We start from the raw sequence: 16,295 nt of genomic DNA on the forward strand, positions 1-16,295 counted from the left end.
TCTCATTGCGTCTTTTCTAATTTGTTCCCAGCTCAGCCCCCAGCCCACCGATCCATTCTCCCCCAAATCCAAACCTCATGCTAAGCAGCAGGATCCATCACCACAGGAAGCCAAGAAGGGATTTGAGGGGTATCTTCAGGGAAGACTTGGGAGATTTGTCCAATGACTGTATGCTCCACTGGGGAATGCTTGTGTCTCGGATATTCAAACAACCAGCTCCCTGTGAGTCAGGATGCTCTAGAAGGCTCAGGCTTCCTCCTAAATGTCTCCATTAACTCCGGAAAATAAACAGTTACAGGGATCCACATGGCTAATAGGAAACAGCCACAGCTCTCCTTGCACTATGATCCCAAGATACTTAGGTGTGGGAATGTACGATGTTAGAATGTTCCTTGCTTGTCATGGAGACTAGGGAAGAGCGAGCTTCATGAGAAAGTGGTCAGCAGTGCCACACAGTCCAAACACAAATGTCCAAGGCGTGTGAAGACAGGACTGAGCTGGAGTTTTGGGAAAGGGAAGACACCGCGAAGCCTCAGGAGGGGAGTGGGGTTGGAAGGGACAGCCTGGGGTTCCAGAAGGAACCTGATGTGGATAGAGGGAGGGGACTTCACGGCCCACTGTTCCATCAAGTGTGACTTGGCTGCATGTCCTGGGTCAACAGAGGCAGAATTGAGGATGAAGACCAGGGTCAGCAAGATGTGAGTTACTTATTAAAAGCGTGAAACAGGCCCAAGAGTGTAGCTCAGTTATTTGTCTAGTATGTGTAAGGCCCTGGGTTTGAGCTCTGGCACTGGGCAAAAAAAGTTAAATAGTGAAGGAAAAGAGAAATAAGACCAGGAGAGAACTTTGCTTGTCTCTGTTTTGCTGAGAGGGAGACTGGGGAGAATATCTGCTTGTCTCTGCTGCAGCGTTATTTTGAGGGGCTGGAGCGGGCTTTGAGGGTGGCTTTCATCTGCAGTGTATGTGATAAGCCACCAGATGGTGTTCCAGATCCCGAGAGTAACAGCCATTGTTTCAGGACTTTGCTAGCAAAATAGATCTAACGTTAGCTTCTAACCATGGGACAATTCCGAAAGCTAAATATCACACAAAAGGCAAACAATTGAAGGAAATAGGTCCCAAGTTAGAAGAGCATGATTTGGTCATTTTCTGCCATTCACTGATCAAAAGTCATGACCACTCTGTGTACAACTGTCTCTAAACCCCTTGTCTGGGCTGGGCTTATCCAGGGGGATGTTTCTCCCCTCTCAGCCCCAAACCAGGGGGACCTGCTCCCAAGATGGGGACTCCCCTTGACTGTCTCCGAGCTCTGACAAGAGGGCGGCCTGCTTCACTGGGGCGCCAGCGCTGCCCGTGTTTACCCTGGCTGTGCATGAATGGATGATTTAATCGCCTCCCTAAGGCTGACATGGAACTGGGTAGTACTGAAGAGGGGCTGCTTATTAACCACAGAGCCGTGTTACAGAAATGTTTGGTTGCTTTCCTCTTATTGTGTTGAAGTCGCAGGAGAGAGGGACGTGAAAGAGGCTGGAGAGGAGAGGGTTGAGCTGGGAGAGGTCCTGGAGTACAGATACTTCACGGAGAACAAGGCCAGGCAAGGTCGCGGCCCCAAGGGGCACGGGAGGCCAGGCAGAGCCGCAGAGGTTGGAAGGCTGTTGCCTGGCTACAGCTGAGTCCGGGCAAAGGGACTGAGGGCTGCCTGGCCCACACCTCACTGCGGGAAGATGCCAGTCCGTAGGCAGAGCAGTGTCGGGGACTGGGAACAGCTGGGCAGGGTGAGACTGGCAGCCTCCTGTGCCCCGGTGTTCCCTCTCCTGACGCTCTGCCTCTAAGTGTCTAAAAAGGGAAACACTGCAGGGTGGTGGAGCTGGGAATCACAGACACTCAGAGGCCTTGGAGGCCACCTCTCCGTGCTGCCTCTCACAGGGAGGAACTGAGGCCCTGGAATAAAACCGCCCAGCCAGGGCCACACGGAAAAGCCAGGTCTCGGCCTGCATCCCTGCCTTCCCTGCGGGACTGCCCCAGCCCGGGGACTGGCCCCATACGGAGTGGCTGAGGGGAAGGCCTTTCGAGGGGAGAGCAGCCAGAGAGGCTGAGGAGGCCTAGGGGAGGGCAAGCGAGGCTCGGCACAGACTTGGGGGCGGGAGGCTGAGGTCACGGAGACTGGGGGCGTTACTGGTGTTGGGCACACCCAGGGCCCAGACGGCAGCTCTCTTCCCCAGGGTCATCCGGGAACCTCATCCGGGAACTTCCCACCTGATCGACCAGGCCCATGAACTCTATCTCTTTGTTGTTGGCCCACAGGAATCTCCTACCAGCGACTGGTGAGAGCTGAGCAGGGTCTGCCCCTCAGGAGTCACCGAAGTTCCACAGTGTGAGTGTCCAGAGAAGGAGTACATGGGGCCAGGACCTCCCACCCTATACCATCGTGTCACTGCGCCCACTCCCATGCCAGGCACAAAATACCAGGCTTCAAGGGGAACAGGTAGCCCGTAGAATTATGAGTGGTATTTTTATGCATAACTTCACTGTTCTGGGCTGAGCGTCTTCCTGCAGATCCTGAAAAAGGTCTGCAGCAATCATGCCAGGTGCTGGGAATACATTATACATTCATCTCTACTTTCTAGATGAGGAAACTGAAGGTCAGAGAGGCCAAGTAACTTCCCCAAGGTCACACAGCGGCTGAACAAACATTTCAATCTCTAATCTTATATAAAAGCCTATGCCCATTCCACAATGTCTTCTGTTACTATACAATAGCATTTTCCAAATGTTTCTGAAAAGAGCTTATAATTAAAAATGCATTTTATGTGATAGTCTGGGACACACACACACACACACACACAGATAAACAAGTTTCGTGGAATGAAACTTAATGCTACCACCTAGGACAAGCTCTCTGCCCTAATCTACGTCATTTCATTTAAATAATACGTTCTGGCTGGGACTTCCCAGACTGATTTTATTACCCACTCCTAGGGTACTGGCCTGCAGTCTGAAGAGTAGTAGAAAAAAAAGCACCATCCAGAGGCCCCTCTGAAGGCCTGGAAGTGGATGGGTACCATCTGTCTGCGTCACTGGCATGTTGGGAGCCCCAGGAGCCCAGCCTCCAGCAGCTCAGAGATTCTAGCAGCCCCATCCCTCCTCCTCCACAGCCTGAGGGGTTCACTGCACAACCACACCACAAATAAATGCTCCTGAGACACTTGAAACAGGCCTAGAGCAAGCACACAGGGAAGCCTTGTGGTAGGTGTCAAAAGAGACAGGAAGGACGTAAGAATGTTGTACGGCAATGTCCTCTTTTCCCCTGGGAACACATTGCCTGGAACTGTGGATAGTACCGAGCCCTACCTACAGAGGTGATCAAAAAATACAGTGAACGTTTAAACCATTTTCAACTTGTTACAGTAAGAGACACATTGCCAAGAACAACGGAATAAGTATGTTCAAAGTAAGAGGGATTAATGGTGATGTGTCTTTTACTGAAATAATTTAAAAATGTAAACATTCATTATATTTTTGATTACCCTTCAGGTTCTAAGAAATTTCACCTCTTCACATAATCTCTTCAGTGTCTCTGAAATGCCAGCATCATTCCTCTCGCACTTTGGGGCCATTATTAAGTAAAATAAGGCTTGCTTGAGCCCAAACACAGTTGATGTGATCATTGCGACTAACGAGAGGGTAGTGCACACAGTTCGGATGTGCTGGACAAGGGATGAGTCACGTCCCAGTGGGATGAAACTGCTCCGCCTGACACTTCACCACGCTGCTCAGAATGGTGCACCGTTTAACACTGATGAGTTATTTATTCCTGGGAGTTTTTATTTCATATTTTCAGAACATGGCTAACTGCAGGAAACTGAAACCTGAGATAAGGGGGACTACTGAGTTTAGCAAATTTAAAAAGACACCTTTAGGAAGCTGAGGCAGATAGGCTGGTAAGTAGCCACCAACACCTTTCATGCAATTGCCGGGCTCTGGGCACTATTCTTATCATCCGTACATATATTAATTTATTTAATCCTCAAGTTAACTCTGTGAGAAAGGTGTTTTCCAGGTAAGGGAACTGAGGCCCAGGGAGGCTAGTGGGAAGGGCTGAGAGCTTCATAATCTATAAACTGGGAATGATGACAAGGTCTTTAGCAGAGAAATCCTGCAGGTCAGCAAGGGCAGGGGCTTGTCCAGTCTGGCCTACCCATGCTCGGCACACATCCAGGAAAGGACCACCCAGTGCTCAGCAAGGGAAAGGGGCTCTGCCTCCTTTGTCTCACAACTGGAGAAATCAGCATCAGTTTCTCTCTCCTCGATGTGGGTTCTGCCCTGTCTCCATGCCCTAGGACAGATATCCACAGAGCCTGGAGGGACCTGTACCTGCACGGTGCTACTTCACCTTGGGTTTCAACACAGTGTGGAATTGTGAGAGGGGGAGCGCAGGCTGAATAGTCCCTACTAGCGCACCTACAGATATAACCCCACGCAGGCTCCAACTCGCTCTGAGGTCACACAGTGCTGCTGGAGCTGGCAGCGGGCAGTGACAAGGCTCCCTGGTAACTGTTCCCAGAACCTTGGGCTTCACAATTCTCTTAACCTTTGGGTGTGTCTGAAAGTGCCCATAATAAAGAAATTTAAACAATGACACCAAAAGGGAATCTATAGAACTAGCAGGAAGAGGGGTGGTGCAACACTCTTCTCCCAGTCTGATGCTAGCCTGCTTTGAGCTAATCAAAAAGGTGTTCTCACAAGCAGAGGAAACAGATGCCACCCGGTGCCATGAGGATTTTTAGCACATGTGCACACACACACACACACACACACACACACACGCACAGCCCACCCCTGTGAATGGTTACTTGGCTTCAGGACCTTGACTAAACTCCTCTTTTGAGTAATTTGCATCCACTCAGATGTCCAGTAGGAAAAAAATGTTTATATAAAAAGCAGGGTAAAATGCATTTTTAAAGTTAACCTCAGTTTCGAAAAGGTCTTTGAAAGCTCCGGCTAAAAAATACTCAGAAGTCAACTTCATGTGTCCCTCTTGGAAAGCGGCCCCTCCGGCCCCTCCGGCCCCTCCGCCTTTCTCCTGGCCTCTTGCTGTCACTTGCTCAGGCCTCTCTGGCATGTGAGGAAATCCAGGGCATGCTGTACCGTGGCCTACAGCCTGTCCCACAGCTGGCCTTCTCTGTCCCCAGCACGGTGCTGCTGCTGAACCCAGTGGAGGTGGAGGCCGAATTCCTTGCCGTGGCCGACAAGCTGAGTGCACCCGAGCACTCACCCCATAGTGCCTACACTACTTTGCTCCTGCATGCCTTCCAGGCCACCTTTGGGGCCCACTGTGACCTTCCAGGCCTGCATAGCAAGCTGCAGGTAGGGACCTGGGGCCCTGAAAAAGCGTATCTCAACAGGCCCAGCCCCCTCTCTGCTGCCTTCTCTGGAGTGCACTGGCCTCCCTCAACCCAAGGGTCATGGCTGGACACAGGTTAGAGGGCAGAGTCAGACAGCAACCTGGGGAGTGGGGCTGGGACCTGATGCCTCCGAAGGGACTTAGCCTGACAGTGGGAGTGAGCCTAGGATGGAGGGCCGGCTGCTAGTCCTGGCTTTGTGATCAGTAAGCTGCGTTAGCCCCTTCCCCTCTGGGGCACAGTGAGGAATCTGGAGTCTGTCCTGCTCTGCAGTGCCCCCGCCCCTGGGCCTTTCTCTCCTGACCATTTCTCAAGAGTATAGAGGAGGGAGAGGGAGGCCTAGCTCCCTGGATGGCCATCAAAGAGGTGGGCAATGAGATCGGGCACCAGACTGGTCACTGCTGCCCTTGGTGAGCCCCTGGAAGCTGACTATGGCAGGCAGCCAGGCCACAGGGCAGGAGTAAACTCTGTCTTTTCCTGGCCTTTCAGTCGAAGACCCTGGCAGAGCTCGAGGACATCTTCACAGAGACGGCAGAAGCGCAGGAGTTGGCATCCAGCATCAGGGATGCAACGGAAGCCCGCCAGTGGCTCAAGACAAAGCTGCAGGCAGTAGGAGAAAAGGCCGGCTTCCCTGGGGTCTTAGGTGAGGCTCTGGGGACACGGAACTCTCCCCAGTTTCTCCATCCCAGGGTGTGCAGTCCAGTGGGCCTGAGGACTCACTCCCCACTGCCTGCCAGGATCTGGGTTCCTCACCCTCTCCCTGCTCCCCCCGCAAGTCCCCAGGCATCTCTCCCATCTGCAGTTGTGGGCCGTGGACAGACGAATGGACAGGGCTTAGGGCTCACCAGAGGCACAGAGCTCGGGGGTTTAGGTGAAGACATTGCAGAAGCTGCACACCTGCCTTCTGCATGGGTTCCTTCGAGTCCAGCTCTGTCACATGAAGTGTTCCGGGAACATGTTCTTCCTACAACCTTCCTACCATACAATAAAGGAGCACAGGCTCTGAGGACCAGTTAGTAGTTTTTATACATGTCGTATAGAAACCTTGTAAGGTAGTTCTGTTCTCCCATGTGGACATGGTAAGAGGATGCTCAGAAGCTCTGACTTGGCCATCTCTTCAAAGCTAGTAAAGGGTGTGCCTCCCAGAAGGCCCTCCAGGCAGGAGTCGGGCATCCCTGCTGTAACTCAGCCTCGGCCCATCCAGCCCCCTGGCCTCCTGCCAGTGCTGTTCCAAGTCTGAAATTTTCTCTAAGGCAAGGGGACTGGGTAGCCATTCTCCAGGGTCCCTTCTCAGCCCCCTTCTCCTGCCCTCCCTGTGCTAACAGACACTGCAAACCCTGGGAAGCTCCACACCATCCCCATCCCTGTCGCCAGGTGCTATACCTACAGCTGGAACCAGGACAGCTTTGGTAAGGAGTGGGCTGGGCCCTGGGAGCACCCAACCCCACAGTGCCCAAGCTCTCCTTCTGGCCCTCTCACTCCCACACACTCCGCTAAGCAGAGCAGGGTGTCACTCTGAGTCCTGTGCCAGCCCTGACCCCCTCCTGCTCTTCCTCAAGCCTGCAGGCACCCGTTGCCTTTGCACAGGAATTCAAGGGCCCCCACCCAGATGGTGCCCTTGCCTCCCTGCAGACGTCCTGCAGGAAATCCTACTGAAGGAACAGGAGCTGCTACAGCCGGGGATCCTGGGGGACGATGAGGAGGAGGAAGAGGAAGAGGAAGAGGAAGAGGAGGAGGAGGAAGAGGACTTGGAAACCCATGGGCATTGTGCTGAGAGGGACTCACTGCTCTCCACCATTTCTTTTGCATCTCACGACTCCACCCTGTCCCTTGCCTCTTCCCAAGCCTCAGGGCCAGCGCTCTCCCGGCACCTGCTGACCTCCTTTGTCTCGGGCCTCTCAGATGCCATGGACAGTGGCTACATGGAGGACAGTGAAGAGAGTTCCTCTGAGTGGCCCAAAAAGCCTGGCAGCGAGGGGCACCGGGGTCACCGCAGGCCCAGGCAGAAATTCAACAGGATCTATAAACTCTTCAAGAGCACCAGCCAACTGGTGCTGCGGAGGGATGCTCGGGGCCTGGAGAACAGCCCGGACACAGCCCTGCCCCTGCGGCGAGCAGGAAGCCTCTGCAGCCCCCTGGACATTCCGGTGCAGCTCCACTCCCGGGCCCAGCGCTCACAGTCCCTGCCCCAGCCCCAGCTCAGCGCCCAGCTGCCTCGCTGGCTCCTGGCCCCCTCTTTGTGCCACCAGCGCCGCCGCCCCTTTTTGAGTGGGGATGAGGACCCCAAGGCTTCCACACTACGGGTTGTTGTCTTCGGCTCTGATCGGATTTCAGGGAAGGTGGCTCGGGCATACAGTAACCTCCGGTAAGAGCCCAATGTCACACATTGCTCGGATCTGTGTAGTAGAGTTGTTATGCTGGTAGAAACCAGGGCTGAGGCTTAAGGTCTCCAAGTGACCCAGGGTTCATGTCTCTCCATCTTTTCTTTGCCAGGAGGCTGGAGAACACTCACCCACTCCTCACTCGGTTCTTCAAGCTTCAGTTCTTCTACGTGCCTGTGAAGCGAAGCCATAGTACTGGCACTAGTGCCTGCCCAGCCTCTCCAAACAAGGCATCTCCACTCCCCACAGACTCCCTGCGACACCCTAGTCCCACAGTATGTCCCCACGGGCCAAATGGGGAGGGCGAGTGTAGTGGGCATGAGGGGATTCCGGGAACTTAAAGGGGGGCTGGGCAGGAGCTATCAAGAGCAATCACCTGTGTCTACAGAGTGCCTCTGTCTGCCTAACCTCACTCTCAGGTCCCTGCTCCGTACTTGGGCATGACATTTTGCCATATGACAATGATTGAAAGTTGTCACACTTTTTCAAGGGCGGGGAGAAGCTCAGTCTGGGGCTGCAGTTATACTCCCAGGCCCTGCAGCTGGAATGGCCAGGCCTCCTGGGTAGCTAGGAATGGCTCTCATCCTTTATCCCAGGAGCTGGGCACAGGCCCATGGGAGGACAGCACCAATGACATCTCCCACTACCTCGGCATGCTTGACCCCTGGTATGAGCGCAACGTGCTGGGCCTCATGAACCTGCCCCCTGAGGTCCTGTGCCAGGTAAATGGCCCATGGGGTTGGGTTTGAGAGCCCACTGGCTGCTGTCACTGCACCTCACTTAGAAAGCGCTGGCTTTGGGGGGACGCTGCTTGAGGCCTCCATGGAGGACCGGGACTCACTTGGGAAAAAGCAGAGGGTGAGTGAGAAGCAGGATAGAGACTAAACTCAGGGTGCTGGGGGCAAGACATGGGTCACTAGAGTGACAGGAGAGGGTCTTCAGAAGTGTTCTTGAAGCTTCGATTTTGCTTCTTTCCTCAACCACTGGCTTGTCCAGCTTGGCCAGGGCCTCCTGGGGGACTGTATGCCAGGTGAGGGGTGTAGGGAAGCGTCTCCCTACCCCACCCCTCTCCTGCTTCCATCTCACCTTCTCTCTCCCCCGCTGTCTGCCTCTGCCTGTGTGCCTTTGCCTCCCTTCTCGTGGCCCTTTCTCTCTCCTGGCTCTGTCTCCCTCTGTCTCCTCTGGCCTGTCTCCCGCACCGGCCACAGCACTCCCTGAAGGCTGAATCCAGGCCCCTGGAGGGCTCCCCTGCCCAGCTGCCCATCCTGGCCGACATGCTGCTCTACTACTGCCGCTTTGCCTCCCGCCCGGTGCTCCTGCAGGTCTATCAGACAGAGGTAAGCCCGTGAGGCTCTTCTCCCAGACCCACCAGGTGCCAGCTGTGCCCTGCTGGGCATGCAGACCCCTACTCCCATCCCCTGGCATGAGTCATGCTGGAGAAGCCAAGTGAGTCTGCCCCTCCCGAGAGATCCCACCGACTCTTGTGCTGCTTCCTTCTCCAGTTGACCTTCGTCACTGGGGAAAAAACAACCGAGATCTTCATCCACTCCCTGGAGCTGGGTCACTCCGCTGCCACGCGAGCCATCAAGGCTTCAGGTGGTTACTGCCTGCAGGGTGGAGGCGGAGCCAAGGAGGGCGGGGCTCTTGGAGCGGGCCCTGAAAGGGGCGGGGAAGGGAGCGTCCTAGGGAGGCGGGGCTACGGGGTCTGAGGAGCAGCGAAAGGGGAGTGCAGAGTGTGTCTCTTTGGCACAGGTCCTGGCAGCAAGCGGCTGGGCATCGATGGCGACCGGGAGGCCGTCCCTATAACACTACAGATTATTTACAGCAAGGTAAGACTCTTTGCCGGTCTCCTTCCCTGCGGAGTCTGCTCTGATCCTTCCTCCCCGAGAGCTTGGGCCCAAACGCAGCTCCGCTGTTCCCGCGCTTTGCAGCAGCAGGCCCTCCCCTGCGCGCTGAGAGAAGGTGGCTGGGGAACAGGCATCTCTCCCCTTTGGCTCCAGAGCTGCCCAAGGCAGCGGGTGCTGGGGCTGAGCGGCCCGGCTGTGCTGCCTTGCAGGGGGCCATCAGCGGAAGGAGCCGCTGGAGCACCGTGGAGAAAGTCTGTACCTCTGTCAACCTCAACAAGGCCTGCCGGAAGCAGGAGGAGCTGGGTGAGTGGGGCGGCAGGAGATGGGGGCAGCATGGCAGGGAGGGCTTCTGAGCCTGGCTTGAGCCCCACTTGACCTTCAGACTCCAGCATGGAGGCCCTGACGCTAACCCTGACAGAAGTGGTGAAAAGGCAGAACCCCAAGTCCAAGAAGGGCTTTAACCAGGTAAATGCTTCCCATTCCTCCCAACCACACCCTCCAGGCGTGCGTGTGTGCATGTGTGTGTGTGTGTGTGTGTGTGTGTGTGTGTGTAGGTATGCATTGTACATGTGTGTAAGAGGCAGAGCGGGCATGTCCATGGCAAGGCCTGTGAATGGGCCTGGAGAGGCATGTGAGGGATATGGGCCAGGGCAGTGCAGTGCATGCACAAGCATGAGTGTTGGGCATGTCAGCGAGGGAAGGGTGTCCTGTGAGAGGATATGTATGTGCAAAGAGGCTTGGTGGTCGCCACTAGGAGAGCCCTGAGTCCAGGAAGCGTGGGCTCCATGGTAGGGAGCCCTCTGACGGCAAGGGTGGATAGTACAGTCTCCTCTGCGGCACTTGCTCCTTCCAGGCTCTGGAAAGGGCAGAGGCCAGAGAGAAGGCAGGGCCTGATGAAGGCTTCAGGGCCTCTTCTCTGAGTTGGCCATTAGCCCTGACAGACTGCCAGCCTAACTCCCATCCCTTACTCCCCCAGAGCAGATGGGCAACTCTGAGGGAAGGAACGGCCAAGGGTGGTGGTGTTCTGTGGCTCAGGCTCAGGGTTTGACACAGGCTTCCCTTCCAGATTAGCACCTCACAAATCAAAGTGAACAAGGTACAAATCATTGGCTTCAATGGCTGCCCCTTTGCTGTGTGTCTGGACCAGGATGAGAGGAAGATTCTGCAGAGTGTGATCAGGTAGGTAAAGAGGACCCTGGTTTGGCTTTAGCAAAAGAGGGGTCCAGGAGGGTGGGTAGTTTCTGTTCTCCTGTTCCAGAGTCCTGGAGGCAGTGGGGGAAGGGCTGTCTGTATGTATCCTTGCCTTGTCCGACAGGTGTGAAGTGTCACCTTGCTACAAACCAGAGAAGAGCAGCCCACCACCCCAAAGACCTCCCGACCCCCTGGCCCAGGCTGCACCTGACCTCTGCTCCCTGCTCTGCCTGCCCATCATGACTTTCAGCGGAGCTCTGCCCTAGCTGGCCCTGGCACCAGACTGACAGGAAGCCCTGGGCAGGTTCCTCCAGATCCCTCTCTGGGACAGTCACTCTCTGTGGAGAACTGAGTGGCCCTGTGCTGGATCACGGTCTCTCTGTAGGCCTGCAGCAGACCACAAGCATGGTGGGAGATCATATCTGGAGCCTCAGACATCTGGGAACAGAGCAGACATGAGGAGAGAGTGGCATGAACACATGCCTCTCAGATTCCTCTTAGCAGAAGAAGAAAGAAGAGTTGGCCTTCACGGGGTGCTCTGGCCTGTAGTTAGGCCTCCTCTCTCAGCCCTTGGCTGGGCCCAGCCTTGCTTTGTCCAAGACGTGGCGTCTCTCTTTCTGAAATTCAGTCCTCTCTACTCTGGGACACAGGTGGGAGAAATCTGGATGAATCTTTTCTTTCCTGACCTTCAATACCATCTTTTCAGCTCCCATATCACATATCCCATCCACCCACCCGCACTTGCTGTCTCAAGTTCCCTGGGACCTCTGACAAAGCAGCACTAACATTTGTAACGTTTGACCTCTCTGTTATCAGGACCGGGTACACGTTCTGTCTTGAACCTCTTCCTGGATCTGAGATTCTGGGAACACAGAGCAGGCTTACATTCAGTAGCAGCTCAGTTGCTTTCTAGCTAAATAACCAGAGGAAGTTAGTGAAATTCTTTGAACCTGTATTTCCTCGGCACTAAAATGGGAGGGAAGTAAGACTTCCTTATAGTGCTGAAACTATAAACAAAGCCCCTTGCCCAGTGCCTCCCTCCTGGCAAATGCTCAGCAAAGGTTGGCATATTGCCCCTCCTAATGCTGAGTCCCTGTCCCCAGTCACAGGGATATGCGCTGCCTCGTGGATGCTTGTCACCCACTCCTTCCCAACCCCACTGTGAGGCAGAACTCAGACTGAGAGCGTAAGGAGTGATCAGCTCTACCTTCCAAAGAAGGAAGTGTGCTTGACAGGGCAAGAAGGGTCACCAGATGTTCTGCCTTCCATCTCTTCTCTGTCAGACTGGTCCCACTGCTCCCGCTCCCACTTCACCTGGTGCACACTGTGTGCACAATTTCAACCCACACTAGTTCACTGGCACCGTCCTGGCACCTGGGCAAGACCTCACATGGCTAGAGGGTGGAGGGACTGAATCACGAGCTTGCTCAGCGGCACGTGCACAGGAAATGATCAGCACATGACAGAACACAAGAGTCTAATATTTGAAGCTACCAGGTTGGCTTGGTTTGAGGAGTTGACACAAAGGTGGCTAGGGTGCCCGGGGAGGGCCGGACCAGCATTTGGGCCGGCACATGCGGGGAAAGTGATCATGGAAACAACCCTGGCTTCTGCGCTGGCCCCCTCCTTCCTGTCTTCTGATTCATTCTGTTCAAAATGTCCCAGGCTTGGGCTGGGGATTTAGCTCAGTGGCACAGCACCTGCCTGGCAAGCTCAAGGTTGTGAGTTCGATTCCCGGTACTGGGGGGGGGGGGAAAAGTCCCAGGCTTATCAGAGCCCATAAAATCCTAGCTCATGATTTCAGAGTGGACAGATCCACTCTGTCACCATCCCCCATCCCAGCCTTCTGTATTTTCAACCATCCAGAAGAGTTGTCAGCTGTGTAACTTTATCCCTTTCTATTGTGCAGACAAGTTGATCTACTACATGATCAATAAATGTACAGGAATTGATGTATGAAATTTAATATTATTGTCAAATAAAACTTAATTTTTCTGGTATTCAAGGACCTATCCATTATTTTGCTGCTCGACACTTAACTACTAGCTGGGCAGTTTACATAAATCACTTCCTACCTGACAGAACTAAGATTCTTGGGGGATTGTTCTATTTTTGTAATTTTCTACTTTATAGAAAATATATTTGTATAGTGTTTTATTTAAGCCTCGTGATACACACTAGCAAAATATCCTATACCTAAGGACTCAATAGTTGGGCTTTCCTGTGTAACTTCACTTGAGAAATGGAAGCCTGTGGATACAGGTCCTTGCACACCAGTCCCAGAGAGAGGGTAGGTTTGAGGTACACTGTTGCTGATGGATGTACAGACGACTCTGCACCTACCATGCAACTGAGGGGAAGGGAGATCTCAACAGTGGTCCTCCCTATCTGAGACTTCTTTCACACTTGGGTCAAGGGAAGGAGAGATGCACAGGTGTTAGGATAGTGGAGGACACCCTTGACTTGGGAGAGGCAGGTAAGGACTAGGTCCCAGAGAACCTGCTTGGGATAGAGAAGGAACTGTGAGATGCTCCAGTTCTGTGTCAGCTAGCTATTGCCAGCAATGAGACACACCTAAAACCCAGTGGATTAAAGCTCTGAACATTTATTCTTGCCATGGAGCTATTGATATCTAGGAATCACCTGATCTAGGTTGGGCTTAGAGTGGGTCTGAGCTACAGGTTAGGTCCAGATATGCTCTGTGGGTCTCCCAGGTGCGTTGGGCCAGCACACTAGAACACACTAGAACAAGATGGGTGAACAGACATGTAATGCCTCTAAGGGCTGGAGCTGGAGTTGGAGCAATACCTCTGCTGCCAAAATCCAGCTGGCCAAAATTGACAGAATGCATCGACCCATAGAGTGGATAAGCTTGTTGCATCTCACACAGGACAAAGCAAATCACATGAGAAGAGGACTTCAACTCATTATTTCCAAGGCCTCTTAACTTCAGTTGATTCATGAGAAAAACCTCAGGTAAACCTTGACCGTAGGGTATTCTACAGCATGACCTGGCCATACTACTCTAGGCTGGCAGTGTCATGAAATGTAAAAAAAGACTATGAAACTCACATGTCTAGCAGATTGGGAAAACCTGAAGCCTAAACGCAGAGTGCAACCCTGGACTGAATCTTGAAGCAGGACAAACTGACAAAATCCAAATTAGGTTTGGAGTTAAGTTTTTAACGCATACAACCTTCATTGTCAAATTCCTGAAGGAAAAAAAAGTAAGGGGAAAAATCTTAAAAACAGCCAGAGAGAAATGAAGTTCCAAAAGTTCATCTAAGAGTTCCTTTCTCGACAGAAACAGTCGGGGCCAGAAGACAATGAAATGATGTCTTTAAAGGGCCAGAGAAATAATTGCCCACCTAGAATTTTATTTTAATTTCATTTTAAACTATGTACTACTCATAAGAGCTACTCTTCAAATATAAGATTACTCAGAGGCTGAGAGCAAAATAATGGAAAGGATAGCACCAGGCAAACCTGATCAAAAAGCCGATGTCAGACAAGGACTTAAGCCAAGAAGCATTATAAAAATAAGGAAGGACATTTCATAAAGATCAAGGAGTCAGTCGAACAAAAAGATAGTAGAATTAGAAATCTGTGTGCACCCAATAACATAGAATTAAACTATGTGAAGCAAACATTGACTATAGTAAAAGTCTGCACAACACTAGTGAAAGACTTTAACATACCTCCCTCCATAGCTGATAGAGTAGAGGTAAAGAAGACCTGAGCATAGTAATTGGTAAATTTGATTTCACTGAAATAGAGCACTATGCCCAACGACAACAGAATTCACACTATTTTCAGATACAAGTAGAATATGAGATATCAAATGACAGAAATCAAATGGGTTTTTTCTCTGACTACAGTGAAATTAAACTACTAGTGACAAAAATATTACAAGAAAATCCCAACTAACATTTCTAAATAATCCATGAGTCAAAAAAAAAAAAAGAAAAAAGAAAAATCAGAACTAGAAAATACTTTAAATTGGTTGATAAGACATGATATTGAGCTGGGGGTGATGACACATGCCTGTAATCCCAGCCCTTGGGAGGTTGAGGCAAGAGGATTGCTGCAAGTACGAGGCCAGCCTGGGCTACAAAGTAAGCCGGAGGCCAGGCTGACCTGCATAGCAAGACCCTGCCCCAAAAAGACCAAAAAAAAGTAAAAAAAAAACCATGATATTGAAACTAAAAGAATGCTAATGTAATGCTTAGAAGGAAATTTATCCTGGATATGGTGGCACTCACCTGTAATCCCAGCACTCAGGAGACTGAGGCAGGAGGATTGCTGTGAGTTCAAGACCAACCTGGACTACATGGTGAGACCTTGTCTAAAAAAAAAGAAATTTATTACCATAAAAAGCATTATTTTATAACAGAATAAAGGCTAAAACCAATCATTCCTATCTCAAAAAAAAGCACAAGAGCAATATATCAATGTTAAAGAAAGTAGAAGTAAAGAATTAAATGTTACAGCCGAGGGTGGTAGAGCATGCCTGTAATCCCAGCACTCGGGAGGCTGAGGCAGGAGGGATGTTGTGAGTTGGAGGCCAGCCTGGGCTACAAAGTGAGCTCAAGGTCAGCCTTAACTGTATAGCGAGACCCTGTCTCAAAAAGACAAAAAAAAAAGAATTAAGTGTTACAGCAGAAATGATTGACCTAGAAACCAACATACAAATTAATAAAAAGCCCTAGCAAGGCTCATGAGAGGAGAGAGAATGACGAATGAAAAAGAGGACATCTCTGTAGATCTTAAAGATATTAAAAAGATAAGAGAATTTTATAACTAAACAAATAAATTTGACAATCTGGATAAAGTGGAGAAAGCGATCAAAATATAATTTTCCTATTTGAGAGAAGAAATGGAAGTTCTGAGTAATTCTTACCCTTGCTTCTCTACAAACACGCTATTATTTCCCTCTTCCTTCTTTCAGGTTTTTGTCTTTCATTTTCTGTACTTATAATATGTCTAGGTATCAAACTTTTTTGAGATGGTATCTAACTATGTTGCTCAATTTGCCCTAAAACTTTTGGGCTCAAGAAATCCTCCTATCTCTGCCTCTTGAGGAGCCGGGATTATAGGCCACACCACCCCAGCTGGCTATAGATTTTTTTGCTCTTTTTCATCTTTCTTGGTGTTCTCAGAGCTTCCTGGCTCTGTGGTTTGGTGTTTGTCATTAATCTGGGGGAATTCTTAGCCATTACTGTTTCAAGTATTTCTTCTGCTTTTCTCTCTCTTTTCCTACTTTTCCAGTTATGTGAATAAAAATACCCTTTGTAGTTATCCCACAGTTCTGGAATATTCTGTTCAGTTTTTTTTCTTTCTCTCTTTCTTTTTTCTTATTGCAGATCAGTTTTAGAAGTTTCTATTACATTTCTTCAAGGTCATTGATTCTTCACTTGGTGACACACAGTTGGTTGATTAGCCTTCAAAGGCATTCTTCATTTCTGCTACAAGCC

The 16,295-nt window shown here is 51.3% G+C and overlaps 1 protein-coding gene across 5 annotated transcripts in view; it reads left to right on the forward strand.

Annotated features, from left to right (window-relative positions):
- The window catches only part of Pik3r5 (phosphoinositide-3-kinase, regulatory subunit 5), a 66,176-nt gene extending 53,355 nt beyond the window's left edge, over nucleotides 1–12,821 (forward strand). For 3 of the 5 annotated variants that reach the window (XM_005399388.2, XM_013522206.1, XM_013522207.1), the window contains 14 exons: nucleotides 2,305–2,374; nucleotides 5,193–5,367; nucleotides 5,892–6,045; nucleotides 6,728–6,811; nucleotides 7,035–7,767; nucleotides 7,896–8,058; nucleotides 8,380–8,505; nucleotides 8,992–9,120; nucleotides 9,286–9,379; nucleotides 9,536–9,612; nucleotides 9,840–9,933; nucleotides 10,013–10,095; nucleotides 10,697–10,809; nucleotides 10,946–12,821. In XM_005399388.2, the coding sequence (XP_005399445.1) occupies nucleotides 2,305–2,374; nucleotides 5,193–5,367; nucleotides 5,892–6,045; nucleotides 6,728–6,811; nucleotides 7,035–7,767; nucleotides 7,896–8,058; nucleotides 8,380–8,505; nucleotides 8,992–9,120; nucleotides 9,286–9,379; nucleotides 9,536–9,612; nucleotides 9,840–9,933; nucleotides 10,013–10,095; nucleotides 10,697–10,809; nucleotides 10,946–11,087 (2,237 nt within the window). In that variant the 3' untranslated portion in view covers nucleotides 11,088–12,821. Of the gene's footprint in view, nucleotides 1–2,304; nucleotides 2,375–2,403; nucleotides 2,486–5,192; nucleotides 5,368–5,891; nucleotides 6,046–6,727; nucleotides 6,812–7,034; nucleotides 7,768–7,895; nucleotides 8,059–8,379; nucleotides 8,506–8,991; nucleotides 9,121–9,285; nucleotides 9,380–9,535; nucleotides 9,613–9,839; nucleotides 9,934–10,012; nucleotides 10,096–10,696; nucleotides 10,810–10,945 lie in introns of those variants that run through there. The other 2 variants (XM_013522209.1, XM_013522208.1) reach the window with 2 other exon arrangements.
- Nucleotides 12,822–16,295: the final 3,474 nt, after the last annotated feature.

Source organism: Chinchilla lanigera, unplaced genomic scaffold (assembly GCF_000276665.1).
Source record: "Chinchilla lanigera isolate Chin_1 unplaced genomic scaffold, ChiLan1.0 scaffold00066, whole genome shotgun sequence".
NCBI lineage: Eukaryota > Metazoa > Chordata > Mammalia > Rodentia > Chinchillidae > Chinchilla > Chinchilla lanigera.